The sequence below is a fragment of the Penicillium chermesinum genome, assembly GCF_028974085.1.
Source record: "Penicillium chermesinum strain IBT 19713 chromosome Unknown utg000007l:1.0-2695246.0:1.0-2697696.0, whole genome shotgun sequence".
NCBI classification, from domain to species: domain Eukaryota; kingdom Fungi; phylum Ascomycota; class Eurotiomycetes; order Eurotiales; family Aspergillaceae; genus Penicillium; species Penicillium chermesinum.
In genome coordinates, this window is record NW_026695317.1 from 1,830,809 (window position 1) to 1,850,123 (window position 19,315).

Here is a 19,315-nt window from a genome sequence, read left to right on the forward strand (position 1 = left end):
GGCCCCGTAAGAAAAGGCGCCCCCTCACCCGTTAGAGGCCGAAAGTTTCAGTGGGCTCCTATCGCGGCAAGCCGTGCGGCCGATACCTTTCGGGAATCCGAATTACGGCGGGTTGCTCCATGGCATTTCGCCAGGGGATTTCCCGGTCCTCGGAGTTGGGCAGCATTTGAATGGATCTGATCGGGTTGATCTAGGGCTAGCACTGGCTAACTGTTAGTCACTATGGGGCTGGTTGTAGGAGTATAGGCGGTCGCTTTCCGAGGTCTCAGCTCAGGCTGAAAACCCCCTCGCGGAAAACCCAGAGGACCCACTAATCAAAAATTGCGAGGTCACCCAGGCATCAGGTGAGAATGCTCCAATGGAACACGAATATTCTATATCCGAAAACACCGTATCTCGCGACGATAAGGTACAACCCGTGACATCCGCTCCGAGCAAGTCATCGATCATCTTGGGTTTGTTACTACGAACGTGATATAATAGCAGGCCTTTTATTTCGAGCAATTTGCATAGACATTGTAGCACATCTCCCGTCGGCACCAGCTAATTCCTATTGCTGTTTTCCCCCAAAACATACGACCTGGACCACTTACTACAATGGCTCAAACTAGCTGGTCGCAACACAGAAACGGCCCTTGAACGTTCGCTTCTGAGACAATGAAATCATTACATATCAATCATCTCCATCTACTAGTAGTAGCACGTGGACTCCATGCGCCGGACCTGCCGGACCTTCCCCCAAACGCAGCTCGGCAAATCGCCTCGAGCTTCCCCCCCCCCGAGATATGCGAGTAAATGATTCAAACAATATTCTGGATCTACCTCACGCTAGGCTCTCACGCTCGGTCGAAACCGGCGGGTCAGAAACCAACAGTGTCTCGCAAATGAGTTACACTCGCACCGGCTATAACAGGCCCGCCTAATCTCCAGGTCACTAAACGGAGACGCTTGCTAGCGACCCCGTTCCAGACCAATGAAGAGCAGTCTCCAAGCGCACAGCAAAGGGTCTCGCAGTAGCCCATGATGCAGGAGAACGGATCTGTTGGTTTTTTCCGACGAATGGAGACCCCGCGGGCCACTTTCCCCAGATGATAGATCACCCGGGGGCCGGCCCCTGTCCCGTGCGGTCTCTCGTTCACTAACCCTTATGCCACAGGCATGAAATAGGCAACCTCATTGCTCTGTTAATTGCTGAATGTCCTTGGCTGAATCGTGTAGCTTTCGAGGCGGTGCAAGGCTGGCCAGGGGGCGACCATGCCGGTGGTGGTCGGTTGAAGGCGCCAGAGCGGCGCTGAGAACCCCGTCACATCCGACCCCGGAAATGAGCCCGGGATACTTGCTCAAGGCTCTGGGGTAGTTACCTTTTTGGGATACGATTGCCATTCAACAACAGGGGTGGTCATGCAGGCCACGCGGGCTGCGGAGATTAGATGCTATTGCATGGATAGTGGGCTGTCCATTATAATCGTTAATTTGCAGCTAGAAGTACGAGAAACTGTAGGGAGGGGAATTCTACAGCTGAGTACGTGTAGTCCAGGGTCTGCTCCAGACAGATAACCTGGGAAGACGTGTCGGAAGCCTTGCGCCCCAGGGGCGGCTGAGTGCTCCTACCGGGGCGAAAATACCGCAAGGCTATGACTGCTTCTCTTTCTCATTTTTTGCATTGATCTTCCTAATAATGGCTTTCGGAGTGCCCTGCTCAGTCTAGACTACTAGGCATGCAGTGATCGTCCGCTGGGGCGCGTGTTTCCATAATCCACTATACGATGAATAGCAAGTCGCTGATCAGTCACAGCTGCGTTTGACCACGGTCCTGGCAGGGCTACAAGCATAAGATCAGGACATTCTGAGAGTCGAAGGTTCAAGATCCGACGCTCACCAAATTGATCTCAATGCGGGAAAGCATGCTCGTCATCAACGTTCGACTCTTCCAGAGCCTCTGCTCTAATCATACGACTATTTTGTTCCAAGACTTATCTATGATCAGTTCACCGTGACCCTAACCAGCGACAAGGCATTTTCGTACCGACGAAAAATTCTTTGCCTCGTGTGACGGACCCTCAACTACCGGTTGCTTGAAGACAAAATTCTTTCATTCGGATTCCTTAGACTAATAAAGCTTGTTCATCTAGAGTAGCATGTGGTAGGTGATCAGATCGAATGGATGGATCAAAGTAGACGGTTCGATCTCTGATATTTCATTTGATGACCACTGGGCTCTGCACCAGTTTGGGGGAAGTGTCACCAGCAATGAAATCTTCAATCGTTTTCGAGGTCTAATGCTGATTTCTCAACCCTTGATGTCTTTCGGACGAATATTTTACTTCCCTTTCAGGGTTTATCTGGCTGCTAGTCTCTTTCAGGGGATGCCGATACGACGCAGATAATGGGGCTGCTGTGTTTGGCTCGCCCTAACAACCCAGCTTCGTAGCGCATGAAAAAGGTGGCACCGCCCGCGCTTCCATTCCCAGGCTCCCAGCAAATTTGTTTGTCATGAAGGCCATGGCATTCCAACAAGTTGGATATTTTTGCCGAGTCTTCATTTGTGCCGCTTTCCACTCATTCGATAATGGCTCTTCTTGGAATGGAATTCTCTCTATCGGCAAATGTTGCTCAAAGAGCCTCGGAATTCGGTGCCATTCCTACGGGCATCTTTTGCTGAGAGTGATCTCAACGGATAGGCCCAAGCTTACGTTTCTGGTGAAATTTGCTTGAGAAGGTGTAAATATGAGGTATAAATTTCGAAGAGAGATTGCCAGTGATCCCACAGGAGAATCGTGCTCGATTTTGTCGGGCTATGCCGCTTCCTAAGTTAACTCAAAAACCCATCATTTTAGATCATTATGATGTACATGTGAGCCCAGTCCATGGATTCATGGATATTGGATATACTATTGAGCTAGAACCTCCGATTCCACTTGCAATCTTTGCCCGAAGTCAAAAGTCGTCGAGAATTCCCATGCTACATACGTGGATGGACTATGAAATTACTAGTCCTAGTCAAGGTCATGATCTCACTCACTAAATGGTAACACAGGCCAGGCTATCTAGCGACCAGTTGACAGGGGCACCTTGATTAGTCCCATTTAGATACAATATTCAAGAAATGCTCGGACCTTCAAAGTACTCGACTTGGTTCTTTACATGGGGGGTATAGCGATCACTGTTCGGTTCAAAGGATCAGAAAAAGCAAAGGCATTATCACGATCGATGGGATTCAGAGTCGTGAGTGTCTTCGATCTGATTTGAACCTTTGATATATATCCATTCCCCAGGTTTTAACAGCCGCGAGAACCCCATTGTGCAGTTTTGGAAAACTGCTTATCAGGCTACATACAGATCCCCCAGGATCATACTAGGATTGACTGTCAGGTTCTTCAAGTTTACCAAGACAGTGAGAGCGTGGAATGTGCCAGCTATCGACGGGGTCATCTCAGTTTGATATTTTTGCCGATCAGCCGGGGTGGAATGTCTTATCCACGCTTCTGGCCGCCAGTTGGTGAAATGTTCCGACCGTTATCGATAAGCTGAGGCCCATCAACACTATGAATAGTGCATTTGATTTGTATCAGCAGGCTCCCATATAATTCCCCGGCAAATGCGCACCCCATCGCAGGCTGGAGTGCAACATGGGGTACGGAGTAATAATAGAAATTAGCCCCGCTGGCAATCAGGGTGGAGGCAGGCAGCAGCAGTCAACGAACAAGCAGGGGATGACACAAAGTGGTACAATACAGATCTGTCTCACTATAGTCTCAATGATGTGCGAAACCGTGTTCAATATTACTCAAGATTTTCCGGTCGCAAGGGCTGCTAGTCGGTGTGGTTTCCCCGTCGCCATAGCAATTCTATAAGTGCGGGAGAGAAGCGTCCTTCATCGAGTATCGCACCTCGACATTGTAAGACTTCGCAGTTGGAAACCGGATTCAGCTGGAGATACTATTGAACAGATGACGATCACGGCGCTAGATTTTCAGGCTTCCCGCCAATGGTTGCACTTCCTTTCGACAGGCCTGCCCTAGCGCACGCCTGGAATGCATCGATCTGTGGATCGTGGTGGCTGGGAAGCGATCGGAGCTTACACTAGGACCCCACCTCAGGTCTCGACCTTCAGCCTGGCTGCGACACCCTAGCAACGAAATGAAAGATGAAGCTTCTAGAGCTTACCATGAAAATTGCTAGAATGACAGGATTTGCAAATAGGTAGGACATGAGGTATGAGGTCTAGGGAAAGATGAATCGATCCGAAGTAGACTTGTTTATCGATGATGCAAGCTCCCGTATCGCGCGTATCGAAATCGTCACGTACTGTCACGTCGCTCCGGTTTGCCGTATGTTGAAACAGAGCATTCAGGGGTTCCAGCCAATCACAGGCTGCCTTCATGCTGCCCCAGCCACCTGCAATACCGCATCTGACATTCCATGCGGACCCTTTTTTATCGGTGGCTTCCCCTCCTCCTCGAACTGGCTTGACTTTCCCTCATCCAATGCACTCCTAGTGCATCACCCTTGACGAATTTGTGCCTAATCACAGATTCACAATGTCGAAGCTCTCCAAAGTCAACCATGCTGCCGGCATCTTTGCAGATATGTCCGTTGATGGGCCTGCAATTGGCACCCTGGTGGCTATCATTGACCGAGCAAAGAACCTGCCTAACCGCAAGACTATGGGCAAGCAGAACCCGTACTGTGCTGCAAGGCTAGGGAAAGAAGCCAAGAAGACACAAACAGATATGCGTGGCGGGCAGACTCCAAGATGGTAAGGTTTCCAAACAATTAAGACGTTGGGAAGCTGAAGACTGACACTACCAGGGATCATGAACTCCGATTTACTGTCCACGAATCCCCCGATTACTTCAAGCTGAAGGTCTCGGTTTTCAATGACGACAAAAAGACAGACCTGATAGGAGAAACATGGGTGGATTTGCAGAATCTGATTATCCCTGGAGGTAGCCAGGATGACCAGTGGCACTCGTTGCAATGTCGAGGCAAATACGCAGGTGATATCCGCATCGAGATGACCTACTACGACACTCGTCAACAAGACGAAGCAGTGATTGAGAAGCGAAAGGAAGCAGCTGAAAAAGTGCAGAACAAAGCCGCTCCACCATCATCGAGCTCCGGTCTCTCTGGTCCCAGGCAATTAAACCAGGTGAAGCGTCGGCCCCTTCCTTCTGGTCCAGCATCGGCCGCGCCTCCCAGACCAGCCACCGAGCCTGTCCCAGTTTCTACCCAAGCTCCACTACAGCACCCGGTGCCCTCCAGGCCCATTCACGAACCGCCTACCATGCTTCCAGCGCCCGGAAATGACATGCCTCTGCCCTACCCCACACAACACGAACCCTCTTATGATAAATCATCATATGCGCCTCCTCAAGCACGTCAATACGAGTCCGATGGATACCAGCGAGAGTGGGAGACCTCGGCTCCCCCCCCTTCCGCCAGCTGGGATTGTTAGACGGGCCAACACGCATGAGGTTCCTTACCATACCCAGGAAATGGCCGAGACCACATATGGCGTACGCCCATTGCAACCACGCAGTCGCTCCGACCACGATGACCCCCGGGATTACCGCTCTGTGTCACACGAGCCTGCCTTCCATCATGTGCCTGGAAGGCCCAGTCCTCAGGAAGAAGAGATCTATAGTCCTCTCTCGCCCCAGTACAGCGCACCGCCCTTGTCCTTTGGGCCTGTTTCAACATTCACACCGCGCAATCAAACAATCCTGGATGGACGAGAGTACGATCGTTCACGGCCAAACTCATCCTCAGGTCCGGTAGAGGATATCCGCTACCAATCCCATGATATCCAGGCATTGCAGCCAATTCGCCGCGATAGCTACCACCCTGAATATGCGGGCATGCAGCCTCGTGTTGAAGATGAAGATGAAGATGGCCCTCCTCCCCCCCTCCTGTTCACCGATCTCAGATGGCTCAGATGGCTCCAGCTCCATCTTCAACCAAACCAGTGTCTTCATACCAGGCCTATATCCCCGGATCCAGCACGACCTCCATGCCGGCAAGCCTGGTGGCTGGATATGAGACCGAGAATCAGGCTGACCGCACTGTTATGGACCGTGGTCGCCGACGCAGCACTCATTTTGATGACGAGATGATGCTCACCCAACCAGCATCTGCGCCTGCGCCTGCACCTGCACCAGGACCGGCACCAGCCCCAGCACCGTCGCACTATGACTACCCTGTTTACCCTTTACGCACGTCCCCTCACCCCATGGATGACCGTCCTTCCAGCCGAAGGTCGGCTAGCCCGGATAACCGGCCTGTTACACGTAGCTCGGTTAGCCCGCAACCCTCTGTAACCCGGAAATCTGTGAGCCCGCGGCCTTCGATTCAAAGTGACCGAGGATCATCAATCCCATTTTCTCCCGACTCTTACGACTCCATCAACCCCCGTGCTCCGCGGGAAATAACAAGCAGAGAGATTTCTCCTGCTTATGAAACCCTTTCACAAGCCAGGGACGCGGCGACCCGCGCGGAGAGCGAACCCGCTCGAGATCTCGATCACCCTATCATCGGCGATGACGGTCGTGAAATTGATCCCTCGGATCATCTGCCTACGGACACTTGGGCTCCAGAGCCGGAGCGGAAGAACCGCAAGCCTGAAGTCATTATCCGCTTCAAGCACACCGCGCGACCAACATCTCGCGGGAACGACGCCCCGGCTCGCACTGCAGGGCCTCCTCGGGTAGGCTTCAGAACTTCAACAGATACTATCGCCTATCCGGGCGACCGAAAGAGGTACACTACCAACCAAGAAGTGGACCGAACACCGCCTCGGGCACAAGACTACGGGAACAGCTATTCACAGAGCCGAGCCTACAGTACCCCGACATCCGCAGAGCGTCCGCGTTCTTCACAACGTAGCTCCGTGTCTCCCACCCCCAGCAGCCGCTCGCCAATCTACGAATACAACCCTGGGCCGCCAATTCCGTCCAAGGTGCCTGTTTCTCCAGGACCGCCAAGCTACCCCGTTGCGTCGGGCCATTCTAGTGGAGGGCACCCGTTGGACGCCTTGAGCCGGGAGTTGAAGACCATTGATATTGGATCTGCTGGGTGCAGCCCAAGCCGGGCTATTCGAAAATATCAACCACCTCGAGTGTCGGCCTCGATGGGGTATGCCAGCTAATGAGAACAACCCGCCTTCATGATTTATGTACACCTATACTTCTTACCCGGGTGGTCCGCTTGATTCGCTTCTGAAAGTTATGATTCGACCTATGAATTTATTGGTTATTGGGGATCTATGGCGTTTTTGCTGTGATTTCTCTTGCCCTATGTTACATATGATTTGGCCTAAAGCCTTGAAGAATGAATGGTACCGAATTTAAAAACCCTGTGGACTGGCGAGTCTAGTATCTTTTGCATAGTTGTCTGGGCTTTTTTGAGTATCGTAAATTGGAGCCCTTTGAGTAGCAGCGATAAATTTGAGGCCAATTAGAAGGGGATTCATTCCCTTGTCTTCTAATCTTATGATACTATCTCTAACACTGTAGAACACACCCACCACTATCGATAAGGCGATAAACCACCAAACCAATCGCGCTCACGCGATATGGAGGACAGCTTATCAGCTCCCCCGCCAAAGCAACCTTTGAACGCTGAGAACCTCTCGACAACCATGACAAGCATGTCCGGCCTCACGGAATCCCAAGTAGCCTCGTTCAATGAGAACGGCTACCTTGTGCTACCGGACTACCTCAGCCAAGCTGAGATCGAGTCCCTCCTGACGGAAACAAACACTCTCCTCCGCGATTTCTCGCTCGACACCCACCCACTCACCCAGTTCACGACCGGCGACGACGACCAAGCCGACCATGTCGGCGACGAATACTTCCTCACTTCCGGCGATAAAATACGCTTCTTCTTTGAGCAGGACGTCTTCACCAAAGACCCCGACCCGATCACCGGCCGCCCCGCCCTCCTCAAGCCCAAAGAACTTGCCGTCAATAAGATCGGCCACTCCCTTCACACCCTCTCTCCGCCCTTCAAGGCTGTCTCGCTCAACGAGCGCAATGCCGCCGTCGCAAAGTCCCTCGGATTCAAGGACCCCCGCGTCCTGCAGAGCATGGTGATCTGCAAGCAACCCTCCATTGGCGGTGCGGTACCTAACCACCGCGACTCGGAGTTCCTATATACGAATCCGCCGTCAGCAGTCGGGTGGTGGTACGCACTCCAAGACGCGGGGCCTGGGAACGCCACGCTGGGTATGTGGAAGGGGTCGCATAAGGGTGCGAAGGGCGGGCATATCAAGCGCCGGTTTGTGAGGAAGACAGGTATGCCGGGGACGGAGTTCGTGGAGAATACGGGACCAGCGTTGCCCAAGGGCGCGGATGAGGAGGAGGTCGGTCAGCCTCAGGAAGACGAGCTGGAGATCTTGGATATCAAGGCTGGATCGCTGGTGCTTATCCATGGCAATGTGCTGCATAAAAGTGAGAAAAACACTAGCCCACGGAGTCGGTATGCGTATACGTTCCATGTTATTGAGGGGGCAGAGGGGTGGGAATATGATAGCAGGAATTGGTTGCAGCCACCTGCGGGTGGGTTTTCGAAATTGGAGAGTTAGGGTTGAGCATGTTGCATTTGTCAGATACATGAATGTTCTCCAGACTGGGCTGTGATATATTATTCCGGAGTCTAAGCGCCGAAAATCACAGTCTCAAGTTCTATATATATCCGCGGAGACACCAGCTTGGAACAGTAACATTCAAAGTTTTATCCCTTGAGACTACTTGAGAATCTCACTTGACATGGGCCTCAATCCTTTTCCAAGGGGTCATGTCACATAAACTATATCATCTCACCCTCCAACTCCATTGAAGACCGGGGTATACTCGGTATCTTACCAAACCGCAATGATGGAGGCGCAGGTCACGACCACGTGACAACGTAGCGCTAAGGCAGAAGGTCGAATTCGCAAAGCTTGTGTACATAATCGAGAACTCGAGTGATCCTATAATATGAAGGCAGGCGCGATCGATTGACAACAGAAGCGAATGTTGATAGCCTCGGTCACTCCTAGTAGGATACCTTGAGAGAATTAGACTTATAGCAATAGCTATCATTAAATTATGCCTAATGCACTATTGTCTCACTAGTTGTACATATCAAGACCAGAAAAGATAAAACGGCTCCAAAGGACAGTAGCGCAATGTAAGGGTATGAGAATAAGAGTGAGAAATGAAGGAAAGATTTGAGTCAATCAAGAAAGGACAATGTTCCGGGATGTATGCGAGTGTTGTGACATGGACATAATAGGAAAGGTTTAGAAAAGAGAGATGGATGACAGGAGGAGAGAAAATAGGAGAGGTAAAGAGAGGATTAGCTGGCATGTACTTCGAGAACTTGTGCAAGAACTTCGACGGCAGATTTGAGGGTATCATCAGACCGGCCGCGGATGGCGAATAAAAGATTGTCAACAATTTTTTCAACTTCCCGACGCAGATCGCTGCTGCGAGTACCGAGACTTCGGTCCTTCGAACGACCAGGGGACGAATGAGGAATCTGGATACCAAGTGTGCTATAAGCCTTCGTAGGAATGGCATCGAGGGCATAGGTATCAGTTCGCGAGGAGAGAGTAGGTTTGTGACGGTGAAGATTAGATAGTGAAAAGAGATAATTCCGAGCAATGAGGGCCGCGCAGAGCCCATCTAAGATGTTCTCTGAGACGTTGGGGAAGATGGTTCGGAATGGGCGGAGGAAGTCTTTCTCATCGCTTCTGCGGAGAAAGAGGATGACAGGCGATGTGAGTCGGAGCATATTGCGAGGGAAGTCTTTGACAAAGTGATCCAGCTCGTCTAGAGTCCACTCGTGATCATCCAGTGTCCACTTATGATCCATTAACTTGGATCTCTCAGGCGCCTCTTTGTCAGATAGAGGGGATCTTCGACCTGATGAACTTTTGGCTGGTGATAATGCTTGCGGGCTTACGCTGCCCGAACGAATCTCTGGCCGGGGTGACTTGGTGCGCTCTCCCTGCGCGGTATCCGGCCTCTCGCCGACGACTGTTGACGTGACACTGTCGGATGTCAGAGACCCGGGGTCGCTATAGGAATCTTCGTCCTTGCTCTCGGGGTAACTGGATAGCGAATAGCCGGACTCCCGAGTACCATACCCACTGTCAGACATGTCTAGTGGTGTATCAGGACTAAAAGCGGACACTTCCTCTTGCCGCTGATCTGGTGTCATTGGGAGAGGGTGTGGGTTGATTGATGCTGGTGGCAGTGCAGGTAGTGATGGTGAAGAATGGGGTGCAATATCGACCAATTTCGGTTTACTTGCGACGGCAAATCTCTTTAGAAGAGGATTAGGGATGTCCTGGATAAGATTTACAGAGGGGATAGTACTCACAACTGGAGCTTGGAGGGTTTTTACCCTACCACCAAGACCTAATTTTGGCATGGGGGGGATCCTGTTCGACGATCTGGATTTTCCGACGGTTGTGTTCTTTATCGTTCGGACTTTTGCCAATCATGGGATCGAGAGGTACTCCTTTCAGCCATGTCTCACAGTAAGCCAGGTTGCTGGATATCCAACTTGCTTCGCTTGAGACAGTTGCTGTCCTGGGCCGTTGAGGTCTCGGGGAATTGCCTGGTAGGTGGCGTCTGGGGCTGGGGACAGATGTCGGTGACCGCGGACTCGCATCATTTTCTTGAAAGTTGGCAGCCGTCTCTAATTCATTCGCTTCGCAATGCCGAATTAGATTAGAGTGAGCCTCTTGGACATTCGTAACAGGCGGCGTTGGCCTTTTCTGAGATTCCAAAGTCACTTCTTCGTAGCCTGAAGATTCACTCGGTATCTCGGGTGTTCTGTCTTGTTTCTTGATATTGTCGGTGCTACCAGAATGATTCACGCTTTTTGTAATCTCCTCCACCATTTCCGGCGTCACAACTTCCTTCTCGTCGCTTGGAACTTTAGAACGTTTCAAAAAAGTCGACTCGGGTCCTGTGCTTGCGGGTCGCGATTCGGTCATGGAAGGACTTGGGAGCAGACCAAGCGCTGCCATGTTCGCAGATGTCAGGTTTTGATCCGAGCGCCAAGTTCGTAGTGTGTGGCCGCCTGGGGGCTTTGCTTCTCGTTGCGATCTAAGGGGGAGGAAATGTTGGAGCACTGTCGCATGAAACCGGCGATGACGGGAGGCGTAGTTGAAATGGCTCCTTCATCCTTCGGACCGAGCGAAATGGCGAAATGCATGGAGCCCCCCTTTCAGTAGGCCGCCTGGGTATTGTCAACGAGCAGGGCTCATGAGGATCCAGCCGGGGATCTGTGGGGGATGGCACAAATGACAATGTCGGAAATTGCCTGCTCCTCCGCCTGGGCTGATATGTAGGAGACCATCGGCGTGGTGACGGGATAGGCTCAACGGGGGCCATGGCATCATGGCTTAGCGACGACGAATGAGAATCTTGGTTCCTGTTGTGACTTTGTAACCTGCCTGGGAAGTACGAATTAGGCATTTTGGCGGCGACACCCTCGTCCATTGTGGACATGGTGCGGCCTTTAGTCGAAGCAGGCCTGGTCGAGAATCAAATCGTGGAAAAAGCAACATGCGGCCGCACAAGAGCCGGGTGAGAATGAGATGCACCAGAAGCAAGCAAAAATGTTGGCGAAGATCAGTCAAAACAAAGCAGCTGTCGCCTATGCAGGGGCGAGATGTCCTTATACGCAGAGTGGCGTTAGTCGAGGGAGCTTCTAGGGACGAGAGGGTTACCAGGGCAGAGCTTCACTGCAGAAACCCCTTGACACTTCCTCAGACCCTACCGTGAACGAGCTCGAGTATGTAAAGAAGTTGCCTCCCTTCAGGGCTTTGGGTTTTACTCTGGCACGAAGCGACCAACCGGCACGGGCCAACATAATACTAGTTGAGAATGGAGGTCGCGCCGTCCTTGCATTCCCGAGGAAGCTCAGATCTAAGCAGGCAGAGACCCACGATTGGCCCTAGTTCTTGTTGCCGTGCTCCTGGAGGCCTGCAGGCCCCCGTCAACGTGGATAGACCCTCGCCCGTCGCTAAACATCGTCATCCTTCGATGCATAGGTGGAGCCAGGAATGAGACAAATGGGATGGAAAGAGGGGAAGGACGAATCAGGCGCTTGCAAAGGGCAATTAGATCGACAACAGGGTGTGAGCAAGCGGGGCTTCATTGGCTATTGTGTCTCGTTGCAATAGCAATGGCAACCCCCTTCCAAGGAACCATCTGCCCCTTGCATTCGGCGTGACCCATGCCTGGCAGTCTGAAACTCGGGAGTATAAAAATGCTTTCGCCACGGATGCCCATTTCAGGGTCTTTTGTCATCAGAAGATGATGTGAGATTGGATCTCACCAATCGAAAACTGCTGTCTGTAGTCCGTTCATTCTATACTTCTGTTCATAGTTGCATATGACCGAGCATGCTCGTATGTCTTAAGATATTCTGTTGGATCTCTGATTGACGTGTTCCTCTTGGCTTGCCATGCGCTCGCCACGGATTGTGGTCCCCAGATGATAGATACAGTTTCTTTTCATCGGATGTGAGATCGATCTCTGATCCGGCCTCTAGAGTTTAGAACATATCACATCGCGTGGGAAAAGCGAGACGACGGCGGGCGAACTATGGACTGCTGGGGTAGGCGGTATCCTTATCAATCGAGGTTATCAACCGGCAGAAAAAAAATTGCGGAGGTAAAACGGGAAGAAAAAAAGCGGCTGGAAGGAGTGGAATTCCATTCTCCTGCTGCGCCCCCTGATTTCCCTATGTTGTCTGAATCCTTAGTTGCGGCGACGTTATCGTCCGCAAAAACTCCGACAGCCACGCTAAGAGACGTTGGAATTTGCGTGCAGGAACTCCAGCCCGCGCCCCAGTTACGCGCCACATTCAAGAAGAGCTCGGCTGCAGCCAATTGCCTCGCAGTGACCGCCTCACACATTTTCGCAGCCCAAGCAGACAAAGCTGTTGTCCATGTATACAGCCGCGAAAAGGGGAATCAAGAAGCTCTTATTCCTTTCCCAGAACGCATTCGCAGCATTGCCGTTGCGGGAGCGAAGTACGGCGATGTACTTGTCCTCGGAACAGAAGGTGGCCGGTTGCTTTTATGGGAGGTATGACTGGTCCAACCTAAAACGAGATATATCAGAGTGCTCCTTATCTAACTTCTAACTTTTTGGGTTGCCTCCAGACATGTACTGGCCGTCAAGTAGCCACTACCGCCTCTCATCTCCAGCCCGTCACCTCTCTCGTCGTTGACCCCACCTCGAATTTCATTTTGTCGGGATCTGCCGATGCCAGTATACATGTCTGGTCGATCGCGAGCATTTTATCCTTCTCTAAAACTGCTCTAGCCCGCGACCATCAGCCCACAAACTCACCGATCCGAACATTCTCCAACCACCGCGCTGCGATTACGTCTTTAGCCCTTGGACACAGTAATAGCCGCCAGAACATCGCTGTATCCACCGCGAAAGATAACACCGCCATAGTATGGGACTATCACACCGGGCGTACTCTGCGAACATATCTCCTCCCGTTTTCTGCAACATGTGTAGCTCTGGATCCACTCGATCGAGCAGGATATGTCGGGTACGAAGACGGAAGCGTGCAATCGATCGATTTCTACCGCCACAGTTCTGTACAGCATCAACTGTATGACCCGTCTCTGCAATCTACCCCTGCTCAGGTGTCGACTGAAGAGCGGTGGCTTCCACCATCTGCCGAGACGGGTGCTACTCAAGCTGTATGCGTCTCATACGATGGCACCACCTTGCTATCTGCGCATGAAGGAGGGAAAGTCTTGTCATGGAATGTTGCGCGGCACAAATTCGCCGCCTCAACCGCGGACTTTACCCACCCAGTAACAAACTTGATCATGCTGCCGCCAACCGGCTTACCAACCTCAGACCAATCGCAGAGAATAACCCACACTGTCATTAAGCCGCGCCATGACACCGCTCTCTCAGACCCTTCCCATACTTCTGGCGCTGTCCCAGCTGCCTACGCATTCAACACACACATCTCCACGCCATCAAGCCCCAGACTTCGTAAACCAACCCAATTCTCTGAAGCCCTGACACACAGATCCTTTCCGGATTCACTACTAGATGAAGGCCTTGCTGAGCTTGCTACGCTTCGACAGCCAGGTGGTACTGAGGTCTCACGCACGTCACCTGTCACCTCTGCGACCTCTGACCACTCTGCATCTGCACAGGCTCAAGAAAGCCACATTGCAGAGCTGGAGGAGGAAGTTGCCTTGCTCAAGATCAGGGCGGCGGCCAATGACAAGGCTCGACATGCGTCTGTTGATGAAATCGTGCAGCTACGAGCGGACCTTGCTCAGCTGCAGGATTATGTCAGCGAGCTACATGAGAAACAGGAGGGAGCGCAACGTGACAAGCTCCTGCGGCAAGCAAGGAAGGAAGATCGCGAGACCAAGAGACGGGATGCATGGTTTGCCGCCGAGAAGAAGGGTCGCAATGGCGACGCGGCTATGAAGAAGATGGACATTGATGACGGTATGCTGACCAGCGATACGGATGAACAAGGGGATGAATGAGACATGAGCATCATTGTCTTTGGTTCGGGTTTACGATAGGGACCTAGAAGAATGGCGCATGGTTGATTTTTGTATTACCACAGCACTGGCTGGGCTATGATTCATTGAGTCGAGAATGACTAGCGTACATATGTCTGCAATTATTCAATATTCAACACGCATATCGTCGTGATTTAACTTACGCACCTCTACACTCCGTTCAACGCCACGCTCCGTTCAATGCCACGCTCCGTTCAATGCCACGCTCCGTTCAATGCCACGCTCCGTTCAATGCCACGCTCCGTTCGACTCCATCCGACTCCATGCTCCGTCCGACTCCATGCTCCGTCCGACTCCATGCTCCGTCCGACTCCATGCTCCGTCCGATTCCATGCTCCGTCCGACTCCATGCTCCGTTCAGCTCCCTCCCCAATTGAAAACCTTGCTGATCACAATCTAGAAAACCATACATAGTCTTCCCTTCAGGTTTTTGCTCTGGTAGTGCTCACAAATCTCGTTGATCTGGTCCACGCTGTACGTCTTCTCAATATACGTCTTGCATCCATGCTTAGCATGCAAATTGATCATATCCTGACTCTGCTCAGGAGTGCAGATCAACCTGCCCTTGACCGTCTGCTCCTTGAAGCTCAAAGCAAATGGATCAACTTCGAAAGGCCCATCAGATGGCAGTCCAACATCAACCAATGTGCCACCCTTCCTCAGGAACTGCTGTGACATCTTGACTAAATGCCTTGCCTCCGCATCGATAACAACCCGATCGACACCCGCATTTGTTTCGTAGAAAGATGACTGCAGCTCCTCGATGACCTTCTGCTGAGCCTCATCCGAGTCAATGACAAAGGTCTTATCAGGCCTTAGATGCTCCGGAACAGACATGGCAACATCGATACCCTCACGCCGATTGTCGATGGCAACAACCTTGCTGCCCATGGCTTTCGCGTACTGAATACCAAGGTGTCCCAGCCCACCAACTCCAACAATAGCCAACCACTCTCCACTCTTCACCCCGGAAGCTAGCAGGGCCCCGTAGACAGTTGCCCCAGCGCAGAAAAGCGGCGCGGCCTCCACCATCGAAACCGACTCGGGGATCTTCGCGACCACCCGCGCATCGGCTTTCATATACTCCGAGAATCCACCGTTGATGGTGAGTCCAAGCATGCCGACCAACTTCTCACAGAGCTGCTGCCCTTGATGCCGGCATGCATTGCATTCACCACAGAATGCATAGGTGTTGATCGATCCCACACGGTCACCGACGTGGATCCCTGATTTATGCGCCTCCGAACCAGCTTTCACGACTGTGCCCGCGGGTTCGTGAGAGCCGACGAGGCCGGGTTTGGCGCCTGCAGAGGCATAAACGCCTTGGAGGACCTGGAGATCGGTGTGGCAGTAACCTGCTGCCCCGATTTTGACGAGGATGTCGTTGGGGCCGAGGTCGGCTGGGACCTCGATGTCGCGGACTTCGTAGCCTTTGTTGAAGTCCTTGACGACGGCCGCCTTCATTGATTTGGGGATTGACTCGGGCATTTTGTGATATTCACGAAATGCGATATGCTGTAAAGGATTTTGTAAAGTGCAAAGAAGGTGGGGGGGGTCTGGATGGAGCATTTGGTTAAGTATACAGGTGAATATCAGCTGTGATTGAATTTGGACGTCATCCATTGGATCCTGTTTAGTTCTCATTATCTTATGATAGATAAGGGTTCTTGTTTTATGAAATGCAGCAGCCAGATTAGCCCTGAAAACGGAAGTATACAAGTAGGACTTGGAATATGCAAGTGGTGATCAAACCGATGACGCAACGATTCGGTAAGGATCCCTGTCTTCGACGTCGCAGGCACTGAGGGTCATAAATCGAGTTATGTCCATTCAAGTGCTCATGTAATTCTCTATGCTCAGATTTCGAGAGGGTTCATAGGGTTCATGTGGGGTAGAGCCTGGGGTTGGCCCAAGGTTCTGATGGACGCCATCGTTACGCGGTGGCTTGTGTTCTAGTTCTTAGAAGACCACGGCCGCATTATTAAAACTGGAGCAAGTGGCCCCATTCTCTCCCCTCAGACCCATATATTTCTTTGTGTGACAAGATCCCAGAAGACGGAACCCATGCTCATAAATCGAAAACATGTGGTTTACCATCCCAATGTCCTTCCCCGCTGTGTGGCGGAGGGTGGCAGGGCACATTCTCGTCTCCGCCAATCTAAGCCATCGCCGCTCGGGTAGATGATATCAGATGAAATCATACCTTGCCACCTGGAGTGTTTATATTCTGTTGGGGCCTAATGATGAGCATAGCAACCTCCACGATTGTTATGATTTACGCAGCTATCTCGAGAGTGGGAGATTTACTAAGTTCTCTCCCAGCCTTTTCGATCCCATTTCAGTCTAGTCTGCATATCGCAGGATCTTCTTCTGCCACCATGTCCAGCTCCCGTTCCAGTTCCACCTACTTTTTCAGTTCCTCCATGAACTCTAGCGAAGGGACAAATTCTACCGGTCATCGATACGCGACCACTTCCCAAACCGATGCAGATGGAAATACGGTCGTGCGGACGGTTCGCCAGGATCTAGGACGACCTGCTATTGTAGAGGAGCGACATTACGATCGCACTGGGCAAGAACAGATACAGCTCCCTGGTCCTGAGGGGAGTTCTGCTGTTGGGATGAGACGCATCACCGACCTTGGTGAATAATTTAGAAGGTCGAAGTGGTTCTATATGAATTGTACAAAATTATTTCAATAAAGCGGCATCCAAAATTGACCAATCTTTGCGGCCAAAGCAGTATTCACGTTATAGAAGGACTGGCTTGTAGACTAGGGGTTTTCCCAAAATACGCGTCAGCTTTAATCTGGGTACCATAAAATTTGATTCTTCTTGCGTATAAAGGCCCTTCGAATGCTTGTTCGACTATACATCTTCATGGTGAGAGGCTGTTGCCCTTTTGATAGCCTCCCCATCTCGGTATTATCAACAATTCGGTCGCGTTGCGCACCAATAAATGCCCGCAGGCGATTGCGTTGCGTGAGTTCTGTCTTTCTGAGAACAACGAGCGACTGGTTCTAGATGAATATCTCGTCCATGTTTTCGGGGGCTCGCCGCGGGGATTCCGGGTGTTTATATGCCCTAAAAAGAGGCGAGTTGGATCGCCCTTGCTGGCTTCACGGTAAGCCGTCTACATGGCTGTTTGGCTCCATTACGGGGAAGGAATAAAGCACAAGCCATGGAAACATCTGACACCAAAGATCTACGAATCAAACCCATACCCCATGGGGCCAAGTGGGTCATGATAAGCGGCAGCTCTCGATAATGCACCGTCGTGGCTAGAAGAAAGTGGGGGGAAGGGGGGGAGCGGGGGACAAAGACAACAACATTGACTGCTTCTCATCCGACACTTGTCTTGTCCTCAGCTAACAGAATGTCCTTCATTCTTGTAACTGGTGCAACTGGCTTTACTGGGGCACACATTGTCGATGTGATCCTGTCGCGCGGCCTGCGGGTGCGCGGTGCAACTCGTTCGACAGCCATGGAGAAGCAATGATCAAAGCCCGCCCACAATATGCGGGCCAGTTTGACATTGTCCAAATTCAAGATTTTGAGAATCCAGGTGGCCTTACAGAAGCCGTAAAGGGCGTCGATGGCATAATCCACACAGCCAGCGTATCTCGCCCTGCCAATCGCAGACTAGACCAGAAGCTGACCGTTTTGTCCTATACAATAGCCATTGATGTATAATACAACAAACAACGAGAAAGAGCTCATTATTCCCGTTATCAACGGAGTCCGGGCAGTCATAGAGGCAGTTAAAGGCAGCTAGCACGAATCCGTCTATCCGTCGCATCGTGATCACATCTTCCTTCGCGTCCGTAGTTGATATCAATCGGAAGGGTCCACCTTACTTCACACACACCGGCAAAGACTGGAACCCTCTTACATATGAAGAGGCGGCAGACCCAGCTACCACCGCGGTGGTCGCCTATCGCGGCTCAAAGAAATTTGCCGAGCTCGAAGCATGGAATTACGTGAAAAATAACAAACCGTCATTCGACCTTGTCGCCTTGTGTCCGCCCATGACCTTCGGACCGGTCGTCCACTCAGTTGCAAATGTCGATCAGTTGAACAAGACGGATTCCATGCTATGGAGTGTCGCTGCAGGAAAAAGTCCACTGCCGACTGTCCATGTTCCTTTCTGGATCGATGTCCGTGATCTTGCTATTGCGCATGTGGAAGCTCTCCTTCGCGAGGAAGCGGGCGGCAAACGCTATATTCCAGCCTCTCCTCACGAATTCTCCTACTCGCAAGCTGCAGATATTATTGCAGCATCATTCTCATCTTTGAAAGAAGTTGTTTCGAAGGAAAGGCAGGCGATCGAAGACAATCATGGTGTGGATGGAGAGACCGCAGCCAAGGAGCTGGAGTATGGATACCACTCGTTTGAAGACACTGTGAAAGATTTTGTCACGCGGGCATTAGGTATAAGCAAATAAGATGATTAGGGGTACCAAGGCTTACAAGGTATTGGGTTTTCATTGACGCAAAATTGAAATCAGCTCTTCTTATAAATCTAGATCTCATCAATCAGCTATGGGAATAGCACCACCATATTGAAGGTCTTGCGAGCTGATCACACTCAACCAAATTACTCCAAAATCGGTACCCTTGACCCAAGTTCTCCATTGTATGAGCCTTAGACGTGGGAACCCACGCGGAGATCATGCATATAGGTCTTAAGTAATAATGATGGGCTCCATTAGTTATGCAGAAGGCCTGGCATTTG

General features: G+C 51.4%; 7 protein-coding genes across 7 annotated transcripts; 5 read left to right on the forward strand and 2 right to left on the reverse strand.

Annotated features, from left to right (window-relative positions):
- Window positions 1-4,541: 4,541 nt before the first annotated feature.
- N7468_009416 (uncharacterized protein) lies at window positions 4,542-7,147 on the forward strand (the record flags this gene model as incomplete). Its single annotated transcript, XM_058478712.1, has 4 exons — window positions 4,542-4,759; window positions 4,813-5,412; window positions 5,459-5,873; window positions 5,930-7,147. The coding sequence occupies 4 exons, from the start codon at window positions 4,542-4,544 to the stop codon at window positions 7,145-7,147; spliced, it is 2,451 nt and encodes an 816-aa protein (XP_058327042.1).
- A 426-nt stretch (window positions 7,148-7,573) lies between these two features.
- On the forward strand, window positions 7,574-8,584 carry N7468_009417 (phytanoyl-CoA dioxygenase family protein; the record flags this gene model as incomplete). The annotated part of the gene is made up of 1 exon (XM_058478713.1): window positions 7,574-8,584. The coding sequence occupies one exon, from the start codon at window positions 7,574-7,576 to the stop codon at window positions 8,582-8,584; it is 1,011 nt and encodes a 336-aa protein (XP_058327043.1).
- Window positions 8,585-9,339: 755 nt separating this feature from the next.
- On the reverse strand, window positions 9,340-11,023 carry N7468_009418 (uncharacterized protein; the record flags this gene model as incomplete). The annotated part of the gene is made up of 3 exons (XM_058478714.1): window positions 9,340-10,335; window positions 10,528-10,628; window positions 10,657-11,023. The coding sequence occupies 3 exons, from the start codon at window positions 11,021-11,023 to the stop codon at window positions 9,340-9,342; spliced, it is 1,464 nt and encodes a 487-aa protein (XP_058327044.1).
- A 1,726-nt stretch (window positions 11,024-12,749) lies between these two features.
- Window positions 12,750-14,542, forward strand: N7468_009419 (putative ribosomal assembly complex component Ipi3; the record flags this gene model as incomplete). The annotated part of the gene is made up of 2 exons (XM_058478715.1): window positions 12,750-13,094; window positions 13,172-14,542. 2 exons carry the CDS (start codon window positions 12,750-12,752, stop codon window positions 14,540-14,542), a joined length of 1,716 nt encoding a protein of 571 aa, XP_058327045.1.
- A 435-nt stretch (window positions 14,543-14,977) lies between these two features.
- N7468_009420 (uncharacterized protein) lies at window positions 14,978-16,069 on the reverse strand (the record flags this gene model as incomplete). The annotated part of the gene is made up of 1 exon (XM_058478716.1): window positions 14,978-16,069. One exon carries the CDS (start codon window positions 16,067-16,069, stop codon window positions 14,978-14,980), a length of 1,092 nt encoding a protein of 363 aa, XP_058327046.1.
- An 890-nt stretch (window positions 16,070-16,959) lies between these two features.
- On the forward strand, window positions 16,960-17,232 carry N7468_009421 (uncharacterized protein; the record flags this gene model as incomplete). The annotated part of the gene is made up of 1 exon (XM_058478717.1): window positions 16,960-17,232. The coding sequence occupies one exon, from the start codon at window positions 16,960-16,962 to the stop codon at window positions 17,230-17,232; it is 273 nt and encodes a 90-aa protein (XP_058327047.1).
- Window positions 17,233-18,075: 843 nt separating this feature from the next.
- Window positions 18,076-19,025, forward strand: N7468_009422 (uncharacterized protein; the record flags this gene model as incomplete). Its single annotated transcript, XM_058478718.1, has 2 exons — window positions 18,076-18,267; window positions 18,336-19,025. The coding sequence occupies 2 exons, from the start codon at window positions 18,076-18,078 to the stop codon at window positions 19,023-19,025; spliced, it is 882 nt and encodes a 293-aa protein (XP_058327048.1).
- Window positions 19,026-19,315: the final 290 nt, after the last annotated feature.